We start from the raw sequence: 17,247 nt of genomic DNA, 5'->3' as shown, positions 1-17,247 counted from the left end.
AAAATCAGCCTTTTGGTATCTAGGAATTATTTTATCTTTAAAATAACAGAAATCAAAGAAAAAAGAGAAATCTGATCATTTATCAACAAAAAAATAAAAAAAATAAATTGCATGGATAAACATATTCTGTGGAAGGCTAAACAAATATATCCATATGAAGGAGGATCAGAAGCAGCAACACATGCATTATCAATGAACTAAATCAGTAACCTCTCTATTATATCCCATACGCATACAATTTTCATAATATCAAAAACCAAGTTAAGTATAAATTTTCTGAATTACCACATAAATAACTTCTTTAAGGTAAAAACAAATAAATATGTCAAGTGTTCAATACAATGCTGGTGAATCCCATGGCCAAGCTCAGGTAATAAAAACTGTATCGTTGTTTGTTTTCTTGATAATGTAGAAATCACTGAGGGTCAGTGGCGCACAATTCGAGCTTGTTGAGCTTGTTGCTTGATGCTTCTCCACTTAAATATCAGTCTTTTGTCTGAGGTAAGAATTTTGTACCTTATGTGTCGTGCTCTTACCGCTAGACCATCCTGAGCAATTCTTTTTGTACTCTCTTTATTCAAAGTACGAAAAGGGTGGTCTTAGAGCAATGATATAAATTATCTTTGTGTTACCTATAAGTCACTGATTCAAGCCGTGGAAGCAGTCATTAGAATATGTTGTATACATCACACCCCCTTGGGATGCGGCCCTTTTCCGAATCCTACGTGAACGCGAAATAATTTGTGCACTGGGCTGCCCTTTTTAATTCAAAATACAACTAATTATTTATATTCGAATCATTTTGTTACTTTCAAGTTTCATATATAAGAAATAAATATTTTTTTTTTTTGATGATCTATAAAAATAGGCCAACACAGAGCAGTGGGTAGATTCAGGCAAGAGTATAGCAAATTCTGCTGTAGAAAAGGCTGAAAATGCTACCCAAAGAGCTAGTGAGACAGCTGAACAAAACAAGGACCAAAATTCTGGATTGCTTCAACAGGTCATCAATCTAATGCACATTATAGATAACTCTTTTGGTTTTTATATTCAATTGTTTGTTTAATTTCTAAAGAGTTTTAATTTCTAAATACCGATAGGACAAAAGAATTTTTGCATTATCAAGTCACTTAAATATAATTACAAAGGTAAAAGTATTATACAATTAGGTCATTTTAACGGTAATTGTATCTTCAATAATTTCTAATCTTTAGTGGACCGCTAGTTAGGATTCAATCCAAATAAAGTTCTGACCATATATCTGAGAAAAAAGAACAAACAAATGGATGCATATAACTTTATGTACTTAGCACTGAGTGTTAACCTAGAATAAATGGTAGATAGTCTGTTTTAACATGTTAAATTATAAAGATGGTGTAAAAGTATTTACATTGTCATTGTGTATAACTTAAATCCTTTTAGATAACCAACGCGTTCATAAATTTGGGATTAGTAACTTGAAAATAAAACAAGTCACTTTGTTTTAACAAACTAAAATACACTGATAGTGCAAAGATTCCGTATACTATAAATGTATATAAGTTAAAACATTTTCTCATTTGATTAAATATTTAGTTTGTAATAGTTAGATTTCTCATTTGATTAAAATACTTAGGATTTAAAAATAGCTTGACTAAAATACTTAGGATTTAATATTGGATTATCCAATTCATTGGTTTTGATAAATTAGAGAGTCCTCCTTTTTGGTGTTAGTGAAGTGACAGTTGATTGAGATTATGGTATCATAATTCTCATGATTATGTAATAAAGATACTATAAGTAAATTTATTTGGTATTGGGAATTCATAATTTTTATTGCCTTTCTCTTGTTCATTGGCCATTGCACTAATATGTGGAAAGAAAAGTTAAAATGTTATTCAAAATCTAAATACAAGTTAACTGAAAAAATCTCAAAGATTAAATCCATCAATTTTAAGTCGTTTATTTACGGTTAAAATTATCAAATACATGTTGAGTATTATGACATACACAAACCCAATGAACAAACTCGCTTAGACACCATTATTTCACTAACCTCCATTAGTCAATGACAGTGGATTAGTAAGCTTGATTAAGGGATTAGGGATTAAGAGCAGGGAAATTTGTAGTCTGACTTTGAGGTTCTATGTAGTTAAGCTATTTTTATTAAAGGAATAAATTTTTGAATATATTTACATTTCATGATATTTATCTTAATTGCTCTACGACAAAAAATTAAAGTCAAATTTCGCTGTGCCATTAGAAAAACAAAAAAAAAGACCCTCAAATAAATATTAAAATGAGCATACGAATATCATATTAAAATGGTTTTTGCCTTTTGTAAAATTTGAGATAAGATCATAAGTTATTGTTGTGGAAGAATTAAATTCAGGATTTACTCTTTTTTACTTAGATTAGCAATTGTTCTTATCTTTACATTCTTTTCAATGTGGTGTGGATATCTCAAGAGCAGGTAATGCGACTTACGCCCCTTATGCTTTATGTTTTTCTTTATTATTTTATTTATAAAAAAATTATTTCATTCAATTTTTACTTTATTGTTCTAAAGTTACTATATTTTATTTTTGTAACGAAAAAGTAATTCAACATTAATGAAATATGACGACAATCACAAAACTATTTTTGAAGGAATGATCGTCAAGGATTAACTAAGATTTGAAATCAGTACCTTTGGACCAAAATTAGTCATTTTGTTTTTCGAATTGTTCCGATCAATCTCTTTTTCTCTCCATTTTCGGTTCGATTTTAATTATTATCGATATTTTTAATTTTCACGATGTTATATATATATATATATATCAAACTTCTCTATAACACAAAAACTTCAATAGAGGGTAAATCTTTAACTCCCTTCTTGTTTATTTTTCTTTTACTTCATTTATTGTTCAAACTACCATTGAACTGATGCAATTTGTAAATATTTCTTTTTTATTACTACGTATTAGAAAGTTTTCATAAAGGACGGACTTTATCTTGGGTTAAAAAAATACGTGCATACTATCATCTATAGTTTATGGTATGATGATAAGCGTTTGATCCAAACATAAAATAACGCTTAAATTTTTTTATAAAAAAAACATCAATATGGATATTAATCTTACAAATTCCAATATATATTGATACATCTCTTTTCTTACGACCAATCATACCATTTCTGTAGTTGACTAAGTGTCTCACCTAGGTAAAAACCATCTGCTTGTACTTTCCAGTAACAAAAATGAGTAGGAAAATCACCTGAACAATATTTAACCAAATGCCTATTAAAAACTTCAAACGCTCTTTGTTTTTTACCCCACCAGAAATGACAGAAGAAGAGAGTACTTTCAATAGCATTCATACGAAAACGCCAATGAAAATCATCGCCCACTTTAGGTTTATGATATCCAAGTTCGTCATCTTTAGATGCACAATGAAACTCCAACGGTATTTTATTATCTGGAAGCGCATCAACGATATGAAACTCGTACTGTAAACCATTATCATCAGCTATAATTTGACGAACGTTAATGATATATAAGGCAATTAGTAAAATAAAAAATGTTTTAATTATCATGATAATGGAACTAATTTTTGGATTTGTTTGTGTCAACTTCTATATACTCCAGCTAGTTTTTATAGCTCAACAATTGTAAAACAAGGTGGGTTAAAGAAGCTGACTAATTAAATGGTTTTAAAATTGAGATATGATCAAAACTTAATGTTTTGAAATAATTAGATTCAGGATTTACTCATATTTACATACATCACCACTTACATAAGCAATTTGTTTTTATCTTAACACCTTTTTCACTGGAGAATTTAATATATATATATATATATATATATATATATACTAGTCTTTATGTTCGTGCGATGCACGAAATATCTTATCAAAAATATTAAACATTCAACTAGTAGTTAATGAAATTTTATCATTTAGACAGTATGAGATACCATGTATAAGGATTGACCCATACCCGTGCATGATTCAAATTTTGTACTCGTTGTTCTAACCTGCAATCTTTATTTTAGTTGGATTGAATGATTAACTCAAACCTCTAATCACTTCTCTTCTAATAAGTATGAAGTAAAGCTTTCTATGTTAAAAGAAAAGTAAGCTTTATGTGATAAAATCTAATAATTTCAGTCAGTGTTATCTAAAAAGATATAGAAACATGAACTCAAGCAAGTTTACACTACAAAAGAGAAATCTGAATTACCGAAGGAATTCATGATTCGGGCAGAAACCTAATATTTGAATAGGCAAATAATTATAGAATATCCGTTTAGCCTTGTTAAGTGCAGCACTGGTTTTTGAGCAATGGGAAGTTTAAAGTACATCTAATTTATTCGATGAAAAAATATTTTATATGAAAAATAAAATGTGTGATTAAAATAATATAGATATTGTAACGACCCAACCGGTCGTTTCGACTTTAGAACCTTGTTTCCCTAAATAAAATTTTCCGTATGTGTTTTAATGATATATGACTCACAGGGATAGTTGGTTCGGGATTTAGAAGTGTGTGAGGTGAAATCGGAACACTTGGTTCCTTAAGTTAGCTTTAAATGGACAAGTTTGATTTCGGTCAACATTTTGAGAAAATGACCCCGGAATCGGGATTTGACGGTTTCAATAGGTTTGTATGATGATTTTGGACTTGGGTGTATGTACGAATTAGGTTTTGGATAACCCGGGAGCGTTTTGACACTTAATAGTAAAAATCAACTATTTGAAGGTTTAAAATTCTTTAAATTTGGTTTGGAGTAGGATTTTGAGTAATTGAAGTCCGTTTGGAATTCCGAGTTTGGGAATAGTTCCGTATAGTGATTGACTTGCACGCAAATTTTCGTGTCATTCCGAGTAGTTTAAGTATATTTCGGTGCATTGGAAGTAAATTAAAGAACTTGAAATTCTTAAGTTTGAATCAATTTGGTTTAGGGTATGATTCTTAGATTTGATGTTGTTTTACGCGTTCCGAGAGTTCGAGCAAGTCCATTTTATGATTTCAAACCTATTGGTATGTTCGGACGGGACCCCGGAGGTCCCGAGTGTGTATCGGATGAGGCTCGGACCAATTTTGGGGAATTGAGCAAGGACTGAAGCTCCCAGCTACTGTCATAATCGCATCAGCGCTTGGACAGCCGCAGGTGCGAGCTACCAATCGCAGGTGCGAACGAGAGAAGCCTGCCCAGCCATTGCAGATGTGAAGCATTTGGTGCACCTGCGAACGCGCAGGTGCGATGGCCTTGTGCGCAGAAGCGGAAACATGCGCAGGTACGAAGGGATGGGCGCACCTGCGCTTGCGCAGAAGCGAGCATTTCTTCCGCATGTGCGGAACCACGAAAAGAAGGAAAATGTGCACCTGCGAGGAATTTTCGCAGGTGCGAAAGCCGCATGTGCGGTACTCCTTCTGCGGGTGCGAAAAATCTGTCTGGGTTAAAACATTAAAACAGACGAAAACTTAGTCCATTCCTTTCTATTTTTCATCCATTGTTGGGCGATTTCAGAGCTCTTTGTGAGGAGTTTTCAACTATCAACTTGGAGGTAAGTTAATTCTATACCCCTTGAGTTAAATACATAGATTATAGGTAGATTAGAACTAGTAAATCTTAGAAATCAAAAATTTAGATAAAAAACCTAGATTTTTATAAAAATGAGATTTTAACCACGAAAATAGTTATGGAATTGGGTAGAAATTATATATTTAAGTTCTTGAGATTATGGGTAACGTTTTCATCCGAATATTTCCAGAATCCGAGTACATGGGCCCGGGGTGAATTTTAGAAATTTTACCATTTTGGATAAGGTAATTTATTTAATAGATAAATTTTGAATCATTTAGCATATATTAATTATTTTGTATAATATTTAGATAGTTTTGGATTTTCGGCATCAACTCGAGAATTCAACGTGACGTGGTAATCGAAAAGTGGATTTTGAGACGAGGTAAGTCTCTTGTCTAATCTTGTGAGGGGAAAAATTACCCCATAGGGATTAAAATTAAATAATTATTGCTAATTGCTGGGGCTACGTACGCACGAGGTGACGAGAGTCCGTGCGTAGCTACTATTAATGCTAAAGTCCGGATAGTTTAGGACTCAAAGCATGAATTACTTGTGTAAATTGTATTTTTTTTAATTAATATTAATTGATATATATGAATATATTGTGAATTGTTAGATAAAGATATTAAAGGATGGAAATCCCATATGCTTGACTTTCTGTTTAAATTAATTAATTGTTAAAAGAAATTGTTCTTCCTCTCGAATTTATCTTATAATAAACATACTCTCATTCCCGGAGGTACATAAAAAGCCGAACGCCTCGGCAGGATAGATACATCTATGGATCGTGTCGCACGTCCCTTAGTAGTGTACATGACACTCTGGATCGGGCCGAACGACCTCGACAGAAATCGGGCTTAATAATAATAATAATTACATGATACTTTGATAGTTTATATTAGCTTGTGAAGCCAATTGAAATTTGAAAATTATTGAAATTTAAAGAATTTAATTATCTCTGCTTGTTAAGGAATTATTGTTATTCCTGTAAATGAGGCTAATTAATAAACTGAAAATTTATTAGAACTGAAGGAATTTAATTACTTCCGCTGGATCAATAAAATTATTGTTAACTATTTTGATGATTATTTAATATTATTGACCCATAGTGAGTGTCAAAGTCGGCCATCTCGTCTCTACCTCTTCGAGATTAGGCTTGATACTTACCGGGTACACGTTATTTTCGTACTCATGTTGCACTTGCTGCACATTTTATTGTGCAGGTACATATTTGTCTAGCGGCCTTGTGGGCACAGAGGTGTGGTTAATAATTGTGGGGACATAGGTGAGCTGCATTCTGTATTATGATCCGCAGCCAACAGAGTCTCCTTCAGAAATATTATATTTTCCTGTCTAATTTATATTCTGGACAGATGCTGTATTTTATTTTTAATTCCCTAGTAAATGCTCATGCACTTGTGACACCGGGTTTTGGGATGATTATGGGTTGCACTGTATTGGAAATTTTTAAAGATATTATTACGTATTTTGTAAACTTCATCTTCTGCTATTTAATTGAGGGGAACAACTATGACTTCAAAAATATTAAAATAAGAATTTATTTAGTATTTATTGTTGGCTTGTCTGACAGCGGTGTCCGGCGCCATCACGACCTTTATAGATTTTGGGTCGTGACAACATGGTATCAGAGCACTAGGTTCATGTAGGTCTCACGAGTCATGAGCAAGTCTAGTAGAGTCTTGAGGATCGGTACGAAGACGTCTATGCTTATCTTCGAGAGGCTACAGGGCTGTTAGGAATACTTCCCTTTTTGATTCCTCATCGTGCGATTCGATTCCTTTGAGGCTTATGCCTATATTTCCTTCTTATTCAATTTTATGCGACGTGAAACGCTTGTTATAAATTGGGGATCGAGAAAATTTTAGTTGTACTACAGAGGTAGTACAGGATGTTTCTCCCTGTGTAATTAATTGGGCTATTGTCTTCGCCTTGGGAAAGGCCACTCTGTTATTTACAATTAAGTATCAGTACTACCTAAGGTTTTGAGATTTGGCATTGATTTTTATGACGATTCGTGCGTTGTTATTGCACAATGTTTATGAAATGGAAAAATGCCCGTCTATGTGTCAGGGCAGCAAACGACTTGAAAGAAGGTTTTCTCAGTACATGATTCAGAGGTTTCATGTTTTAGTTCCAGCGGAGAAAAGGCAATCGGACCATGAATGTTCAGGTTTGGGGTTGATGGAGTAACGAAGCTTGATATTTCCGAGGGTGGTAGAGTTCTCAATTTTGATGTGGTGTCATCGCCTTGTAAAATGTGTTAAGGTTCGCTAGTGTTATGGTTTTCTTTAACTCGCCTTCACGACGGGGCGTTAGGAATTTGTATAGGGGAAGCAGTCGTTAGAGATCGCGGTGTGTAGTGATTTAGGATCGAAGTAGCGTTCCTAGTATTGATGTCTCGAGAAGGATGATCGTCAGAAAGGTTTAAAGATGGTAACGAGCTATTGGTTCAAGTGCTACAGAGAGGGATTTTTAGTAAGGCAACAACTGGGCAGTGAAGGATGAGAAAGGACATGTGGAAGGTGTCTTGTGGTGGTTAAGTTCCTAGAAGGCCAAGTGTAAGAAAACAGAAGTCGAGTAGTTGCTTAAAGGAGAAGGGTTTGACCAAAGTGGGAGAGTGTCAAAGTAGCATATGGGTTACGTGGTAGGATAACTACATGGCTTGAGGAAAGTTTGAAGCGATTTGGGATTCATGGTGGACAGTGACTATGTTTACGGGCTTAATTTGGAATATTGACTGCTATATTGAGGAAGATTTGGTGTGACAGGAGAGAGTTGCTTGATATGAAGAAGGATACAACATGACTTTAGATTGGAATGTATTGTCATACCTCTAGTTGACGTCCATGAGGAGTGAACGGACTGGTGCAGGTGGTGAATGAGCTCGGACTCAGGATGATCTACTGATTTCATAGTAATTGCACCCAGTGCAGTGATATTGGAATATGTCAGCATGTAATTTCCACATGTATGTTATCTCCTATGAGCAGGTTAGCGGTTGCGTGGTATTGACAAAACTTCTGCGAAGAATTCTACTGGCTACCCGGTAAGAGATTTAATATGTAAATATGGCTAGTGATTCGGAGTATTTATTAAAGGTTAATAGAAGGATTTCGAGAAAATTTGGCGAGTTGCGTGTGCAGGATCATGTCAACAATGAAGAAAGAATCTCGGTGGATTCCAAAATTTTGTAATTGTAGCTTCAAGCTAAGTAGGAGAGCCCCACAGTCTATGATTGGATTGCGTAGTGTCAACTTGTACAGTTTCTAGTTATCGGTGTATTGGTGGGTCATTGCAACTAAGGAAAGAAAATATTAGTGGTAATTTGAGCAAAGAATTTGGGGAATGTGTGCCATATTTGGCCTTATTAATTCATATTCAGGTTTTTGGAAGACTCAGAGTTTATTCTTCGTGTAGATGTAATGCACAAGAAAGTGAAATAGTCGTATGTTTCCTTGATAAAGTGTCCATGTGCTAGCAGGGTCTTGGAATTGATCATGTTTTCGAACAAGTCAAAGCAAGTGACTCTCAATAACGGTCCTAGTGGATTCAACAATTTAAAGTGTGGTATCTAAGGATCTCGAGTCTATAGTATGGTTGAGTATCGAGCTTTTGCAGCAGATTATGAAACAGGGCTTGGAGTACTCTGCGTTATCTTCAGGTTGTGGTGTAGTATTAGAGAAACGGAAGAAAATAATTTCGGATTCATAAAAGAAGTATCAGAATGGGTGTACCAGTTGAAGATGTAAAAAGTGCGCACAAGAAGGGATATGAGATAATTAGTGGGTTTTGAAATAGCGTGGTCTCGTGAAATAAGGTCACTTGGGATGAGTGCGGATTTGAGTTCGTGATATAATTAATGGAGCTATTATTATTTTTAAGTCAAGTTGAGAGTAAATTGAGAAAAGACAGATCGGCTAACAATGGTTGAATCGGCACGATGGTGGCAATGATCAGTTCCTTCAGCGCATTGAATTATGCATGTGATTTGTGGCGGTACGTGCGAGGCTTGACGGCCGCCGTAATTGATTTTATTTGGAGAAATTCAAGTATTATGACATGTTATGTGTATAGGGATCCCAGAAGAGTTATGGTGATTTAGACCACTACTTGAGTTCGGTATTTTTTTTTACGGATATGGGAATGCAGTCACGTGTTGTAATGGTTCTCTTGAAATGAGTTAAGAAGAAGATTTCTATATGATGAAGTGTTTACCCTATTAGTGGTTCGAGAGTTATGATGAAATTCTTGTACTCCTGCGCATTGGCGTGGTTAAGTGCACTAAGTAGCATGGGATTCGAAAGTTGAGGATTTAAGATTTCGGTTCGGTGTTAATAAGGATGTCATGAGCTCGGATGAGCAGGAAAGGGGTTTAGATGTTTAAAGTAAGATGGTATTGTTTTTGGCATCATCTAAGGTCGATGTCAGGTTTAAGAGACCTTGTGTATTGATTTGTGCGATGCACAAAATATCTTATCAAAGATATTAAACATTCAACTACATGTACGGTAGTTAATGAAATTTTATCATTAAGACAGTATGAGATACCATGTATAAGGATTGACCCACACCTGTGCATGATTCAAATTTTGTACTTGTTGTTGTAACCTGCAATCTTTATTTTAGTTGGATTGAATGATTAAGTCAAACCTCTAATCACTTCTCTTCAAATAAGTATGAAGTAAAGCTTTCTATGTTAAAAAAAAAAAAAGTAAGCTTTATGTGATAAAATCTAATAATTTCAGTCGTGTTATCTAAAAAGATATAGAAACATGAGCTCAAGCAAATTTACACTACAAAAGAGAAATCTGAATTACTGAAGGAATTCATGATTCCGGGCAGAAACCTAATATTTGAATAGGTTAGCCTTGTTAAGTGCAGCACTAGTTTTTGAGCAATGGGAAGTTTAAAGTACATCTATTTTATTCGATGAAAAAATATTTTATATGAAAAATAAAATGTGTGATAAAAATAATATAGCTATTTTTTGTAATATTGATACCCGGAGTCGGCCCCAATCTTGCAAAATCTTATGACCAAAGTGCTGACCTACACAAAGACAACATAACATTAATAACCATTTAGAAAAGAACTAAACAAAAGATTAAATAGACAAAACCAAAAGAATAAAACAAAGAAAACCACCTTCAGGTAGTATCTAATACATAAGAAACTAAACACAATCAACATAAAAATTAAAGCATGAAGGGAATCAAAAATTGCAAATCGATTCTATTTTTCTAAGTTGATCTCCAAAGAGAAAAGCACTCCCTTCCATATCTTATTTTTTCCTATTAAAGATAAAAACTGTAAAGTAACATAAAATATTAATTCCTTAATATACCTCAATTTCTCCAAAAGAAACAAAAATATTTTCAATTTTGTATTCCAACATTCCAAGAATGTGTGCCGCTTGACGTGGTTGCAAGAACGTCCATGGGTCTATTTGCATTATAGAAAAAGCCAACACCAAAAAACTACAGTAATAATTAATAGATCAAAAGTAGTCGAAATAATCCTTGATTACCAGCGATGATGCAGTCGTCTCTATATCTATATAAATCTGCAAATATAAGAAGATTGAAAAAATTATTAACTGTCGTGCTATATAATTTGACGGAATAATATATGTTGATTTCGTTAGATTTTTTAGGGTCCATGTTCTCTTTAATCAGAAGTTGCATAAAGGTAAGACCTATTCTAATTAAATTATAACTTAGTATTTCCTTACCGTTTTCAAACTACACAATTTCTATCGCCAAGTGAATTAATAAGAAAGATTCCTTGGTCTTGTTCAGCCGTGTAAGACAAGGGTTAGTTTGATGTGGCGATGATTAGCAGTCCACGAATTATACCCGATATCAATTTTGTAGGGTCAGCCATTTCTACCACTAGATAATTTACAATTACATCCTTAAATTATATAAATATTTAAGGGTAATAAAGTCAATCAATATTACGGGGATATTTTAGTCGTTCAACATTTAGCATGAAATATTCGTACTTATATATATATATATATATATATATATATATATATATATATATATATATATATATATATATATATATATATATATAGATAGATAGGAAAAGTTATTCAAATCGACTCCAATTATCACGAAAATTGCTAAATTACTTTTAGTAACCAAAAAAGATCACTTAAATTTGTCTAAGTAACACATAAAGTCAGTATGCTATTGATACAAAAAGAAGGATTAACATAAATAACCGTTCACTCAACCACTTAAATTAAAAATAGTTGGTAGATGTGTAATATATATATAATTTATTTATAATGTATAATAATACATAATCAATATATAATTCATATATATCGGCTAGAAAATGTGATCCATAAATCCGACTGGTTATTTGTGTAAAGATCTCATACAGAAATTAGTGGCTAGAATTTGGGAGTGCAAAAATTGGCGTGAAAGTTTGTTAGAGAAATGGTTAGCCTTGCACTTTGCAAGATTGGTATTAGTTTACATTTCCATTTTCTTTATGTCATTTCTCAGCATACGTTACGTGAGTATAGCTAGTATATAAGCTCACACAAAGAAAAGCTCACATGCTGCTTAGATTAATGGGGAGGTCAAGCTTACAAAAAAGGATCATATACAAAAAGGAGATTCAGAATATTGAAAAGTAAACCCACAAACAAGCCAAGTAAATTCAATATCTACTATTTATATATAAAAAATAATCTTCATCTTAAATATACAATATATTTTTTCGACGAATGAGGGTTGAATGTACCCCTTTCGACACCCTAGCTCCGCCCATGCATGTAGCTAAGGGGATAGCAAATGGGGTTTCTAATAGATACTAGCTTCAACTGTTTAATGTGTTTAAAGTATTATGATGATACATTTATTTAAAAATTTTAAGTTCATTGCTAGGATGCACGTTTGAGCAATTTGCTTTATTAGTTAATGTAGTACATGATATCTATATCTATATTTGGAAGTTCATAGCAAGTGTACTCTATTTGAATTTTTTGTTGGTTGATGTATGTGATGACCCAAAATATCATGTTTAAATTTAATAAGTAATTCTATGTTCTAAGACCTTGAAAAGCACCATTTATCATTTCTCGACTTGCGTGCGCAATCCGTACAATTTTCCGAAAAGTTTTTATGTGAAAAATGGATTAAAATGTGAAATAGAGCTTTAAAACTCAACTAAGTTGACTTTGGTCAACATTTTGAGAAAACGGACCCGGATCAGTATTTTGACAATTTCGCTAGGTCCGTATCGTGATTTGGAACTTGGGCGTATGCCCGGAATCGAATTCCGAGGTCCCTAGCCCGAGATATGGAATTTTGATGAAAAAGTAAAAGCTTGAAAGCTTAATAATTTTTAAGAAATAACTGATGTTGGATTTATTGACCTTGGGTCCGTATTTTAGTTCCGGAGCCCGGTATAGGTCCACTATAATATTTATGACTTGTCTGCCGAATTTGGTGAGAATCGGAGTTGATTTGACGTGATTCGGACATCCAGTTGTAAAAATTTAAGTTTTAAAGTTTTCTTGAAAACTTCCTTTGATTTGGTATCCGATTCGCAGTTCTAAGTGTTATTTTGGCGATTTGTTCGTGCGAGCAAGTTCGCATGATGTTTTAGAACTTGTGTGCATGTTTGGTTTGGAGCCTCGAGGGTTCGGGTGAGTTTCGGAGAGGCTACGGTATGATTTCAGACTTAGGAAATCTGGTTTTCTGCAGACTTCAGGCTTCTGGTGTGTTCTTCTTCGCGTTCACGAAGGTACTCTCGCGAACGTAAAGAGCAAATTGGGGCTGGCACGTTTTGTGCTTCGCGTTCGCGACATAGCGACCGCGTTCGCGAAGGCTTGAGGTTCAAAACTTCGCCTTTGCGAAAGAAGCCTCGCGTTCGCGAAGGGAAAGAGACTGGTCAGGAAAAATTACGCGAAGGCCAAGCCAGGCAAGCATCGCGTTTGTGCGGTAGCCCTCGCATTCGCGAAGAGTAAAAATTAGACAGCACAAATTTGTGCTTCGCGTTCGCGAGAGTACCTTCGCGAACGCGATGGGTAAAAATTCCAGAAACAAAACTTAAGTTCTGAAAATGGGGTTTCGACCCATTTTCAATTCTTTTCCATTTTTGAGCTCGGGTAAGGCGATTTTTGGGCGATGTTTACGGAAAAATATTGGGGTAAGTGTTCCTTATCTTATATTGATTATATTTCATGATTTCATACTCATTTATATCATGAATTCGTGAAATTATGGAAGAAAAATCAGATTTTTATAAAATCTTCCAAAAACGAAAATTTAAGATTTGAAGGTCCATTTGATATCGGAATCGGATAATTTTTATATGGTGGGACTCATCTCGGAATGGATGTTCGGATTTCGTGAGTTTTTTTTGAGATTTGAGATGTGGGTCCCACTGTCAAATATTTTAATGAATTTCAGATTTTTATCCGAAAAATGTGTAAATTCATATTGAATTAATTCCTATAATTAGTATTGAATATATTGAATTGTTTGTGAATAGATTTGAAGCTTTCAGAGGCAAATTTAAAAGGAAAAGCTGTGGTTAAATAATTGATTGGAATTTGCAAAGCGAGGTAAGTGTCGGGGTTAACCATGACTTGAGGGAATAGAACCCTTAAATTATTTGATATGTGAATTGCATGTGAACGAAGTATAGGCGAGGTGACGAGTGTCTATACGTCGTCAAATTAATTGTTTGCCTGCTTACTTGAAAAATAATAAATTATTTTTAATCATAAATTAATTATTATAATAATTATTTCTCTCTTATTCTTTGTCAAATATTAATTCTTGAATTTCTGCATTAATTGTTACATGCTATTTGAATTATGTGTTTTAATTGTTATTTGACATTTAGCATATTAAATATTAAACTACCTATTTTCTCCCTGATTTCTATAATAAATTGCTATTTGTCATTGTTTGTTTCATAATTAAATCATAATTGTTGTATGTTTGTTGTCTTATGATTTTATATTAATTGTTGCATTTATTGGGGAATTTATTCTATAAGAATTGATTGAAATGGAAATATTGGAGGATCGGGTTGTACGCCGCAACAGACTTATTAAAAGTTAATATTGGAGGATCGGGTTGCATGCCACAACAGACTTATTAAAAGTCAATATTGGGGGATCAGATTGCCCACCGCAACAGACTTATTAAAAGTTAATATTGGAGGATCGGGTTGCACGCCGCAACAGACTTGTTAAAAAGTTAATATTGGAAGATCGCGTTGTACGCCGCAACAGACTTATTTAAAAGTCTATATATATACTTGATTGAAATAAATATATAATAGACTTGATTAAAATGAATATATTGGAGGAGCGGGTTGTACGCCGCAACAGAACCGAAAGTGAATATATTGTGAGAGCGGGTTGCACGCTGCAACATAATTGAAAGTGAATATATTGTGAGAGCGGGTTGCACGCTGCAACAAAATTGATGGAAATAATAATTGGTTATGACTGCTGAGTTGGCTTCAATTATTATAAATGAGTTACCTGATTTATTTCTATTATTGTTGTTGTTACTAATATTGCGTACAAGTAATGTAAGTGACCCGCTTTAGCCTCGTCACTACTTCGTCGAGGTTAGGCTCAGCACTTACCAATACATGGGGTCGGTTGTACTGATACTACACTCTACACTTCTTGTGCAGATTTTAGAGTTGGTCCCAGCGGCGTACCGTAGACTTGCTCGGATTTCCGCTACCAGAGGAGACTTGAGGTATAACTGCATGGCGTCCGCAGTTCTGAAGTCCCCGTCTATTTTACTTTAGCTGTGTGTTTATTTCTAGACAACTTTATTTTATTCAGACCTTTTTTTGTATTTATTCTAGAAGCTCGTGCACTTGTGATACCAATTCTGGGATGGTATTTAGACACCGTTGTTTTTATGGATTATTAACTATATTTCAAACTTTGCTTCCGCATTTGTTTCTTTGATTATTAATAATTTAAAAATTAGTTAATATTATTCTAACATTGGCTTGCCTAGCAAGTTAAATATTAGGCGCCATCACGGTCCGAAGGTGGGAATTTTGTGTCGTGACAGTTGGTATCAAAGCACTAGGTTACATAGGTCTCACGAGTCACGAGCAAGCTTAGTAGAGTCTGAAGGATCGGTACGGAGACGTCTGTACTTATCTCTCAGAGGCTATGAAGTTTAGGAACAATATCACTTCTTTTTTATTCTGTCGTGCGATTTTATTCTATGATCGATGATTGAACCATTTTACTCTCTCGCAGATGGTGAGAACACGTAATACCTCTACCGATGGACAGGGACCAGAACCCCCGGTGGCAACTATGGCCAGGGGTAGAGGTCGAGGCCGAGGTCGTGCTAGAGGCCGAGGCAGATCTCAATCCAGAGCTCGAGCAGCTGCACCTGTTGTAGAACCTCAGGTGGACCTTCAGGAGGAGGTTCCAGTTCAGAATGTACCAGTTGGACCAGTTCAGGTCCCGGAAGGATTCATAGCCACTCCAGTACTTCAGGATGCTCTAGTCCGTTTGGTAAGTCATATGGAGGGCGTGGCCCAGAATGGTACATTTCCAGTGGCACCAGCCGTCTCACAGGCTGGGGGAGGAGCACAAACTCCCACTACTCCCGCTCTGGAGTAGATGGCTCCCCAGAATCAGGCTCCAGCAGCCCCGCCAGTTGGGATAGTTCAGCCAGTTGTTGCGGCACAGACCGGTGATAGGCCCGCCATGTCTTTTGAGGCTTTATTAAGACTGGATAAGTTTACTAAGCTCTTTCCAGTTCACTTCAGTGGTACACCTTCTGAGGACCCACAAGATTATCTTGAACGCTGCCATGAGGTGCTGCGGAACATGGGTATAGTTGAGACCAATGGGGTTGATTTTGCTGTATTTCAGATGACGGGTTCCGCCAAGAGGTGGTAGAGAGATTACACATTGACCCAACTAGTCGGATCGCCTGCAATTACATGGGAGCAGTTCTCTCAGCTATTTCTGGAAAAGTTCTTCCCTATCACACTGAGAGAGGAATTTCGCAAGCAATTTGAGCGTTTATAGCAGGGCAGTATGACTGTTACTCAGTATGAGTCCCGTTTTGTAGATTTGGCCTGTCATGCTCTCTTTTTACTACCTACGGAGGGAGAGAGAGTGGAGAGGTTTATTGAGGGTTTCACTCACCCTATCAGACTTCAGATGGCTAAGGAGACCAGAAGTGAGATTTCTTTTCAGGCGGCTACTAATGTCACAAGGAGGATCGAGATGGTTCTTGCACAGTAAAGAGGGCAGAGGTCCGATAAGAGGCCTCTTCAGTTCGGTGGTTTCAGTGGTGCCTCGTCTGGAGGCAGGGGTAATTTTGGTAGGGGTCATCCTCCCAAACCGTTTCATTCAGCACTTCATGTATCTCCCGGTGCTTCAGGGAGTCACGGTCCTATTATGCCTTATTCTGGGCAGCCAGTATTCAGTGCACATTCAGCTCCTATCAGTGCACCACCACTCTAGAGTTACTACAGTGGTTATCCTGCCCATCTGGGTCAGCTTCATCTTCAACAGCCATGGCATCAGGATGGGTGTTATGAGTGTGGTAACATTGGTCACATCAGGAGGTATTACCCTAGATTGGCGAGTAACGAATCTCGGCAAGATTTCGCGTGCCATTATGCCGACACTAGTTTCTTCACCGC

At 35.4% G+C, this 17,247-nt stretch overlaps 1 protein-coding gene across 4 annotated transcripts; it reads left to right on the top strand.

Moving 5' to 3' along the window:
- Positions 1–211: 211 nt before the first annotated feature.
- Positions 212–15,522, top strand: LOC138910765 (uncharacterized). Of its 4 annotated transcripts, none has more exons than XM_070201961.1 (4): positions 212–370; positions 869–1,003; positions 5,860–5,929; positions 15,250–15,522. In XM_070201961.1, exons 1-4 carry the CDS (start codon positions 323–325, stop codon positions 15,279–15,281), a joined length of 285 nt encoding a protein of 94 aa, XP_070058062.1. In that variant the 5' UTR covers positions 212–322; the 3' UTR covers positions 15,282–15,522. The 4 variants fall into 4 exon arrangements, 3 of the variants coding, with proteins under 3 accessions (XP_070058062.1, XP_070058061.1, XP_070058063.1); XM_070201960.1 differs by lacking the exon at positions 15,250–15,522 and adding an exon at positions 6,771–7,104; XR_011415899.1 differs by lacking the exon at positions 5,860–5,929.
- The last annotated feature ends 1,725 nt before the right edge of the window (positions 15,523–17,247 follow it).

The sequence above is a fragment of the Nicotiana tomentosiformis genome, chromosome 5 (genome assembly GCF_000390325.3).
Source record: "Nicotiana tomentosiformis chromosome 5, ASM39032v3, whole genome shotgun sequence".
Classification (NCBI taxonomy): Eukaryota; Viridiplantae; Streptophyta; class Magnoliopsida; order Solanales; family Solanaceae; genus Nicotiana; species Nicotiana tomentosiformis.
The sequence above is the reverse complement of the archived record's forward strand: the minus strand, read 5'-3'. Positions and strand labels throughout refer to the sequence as shown.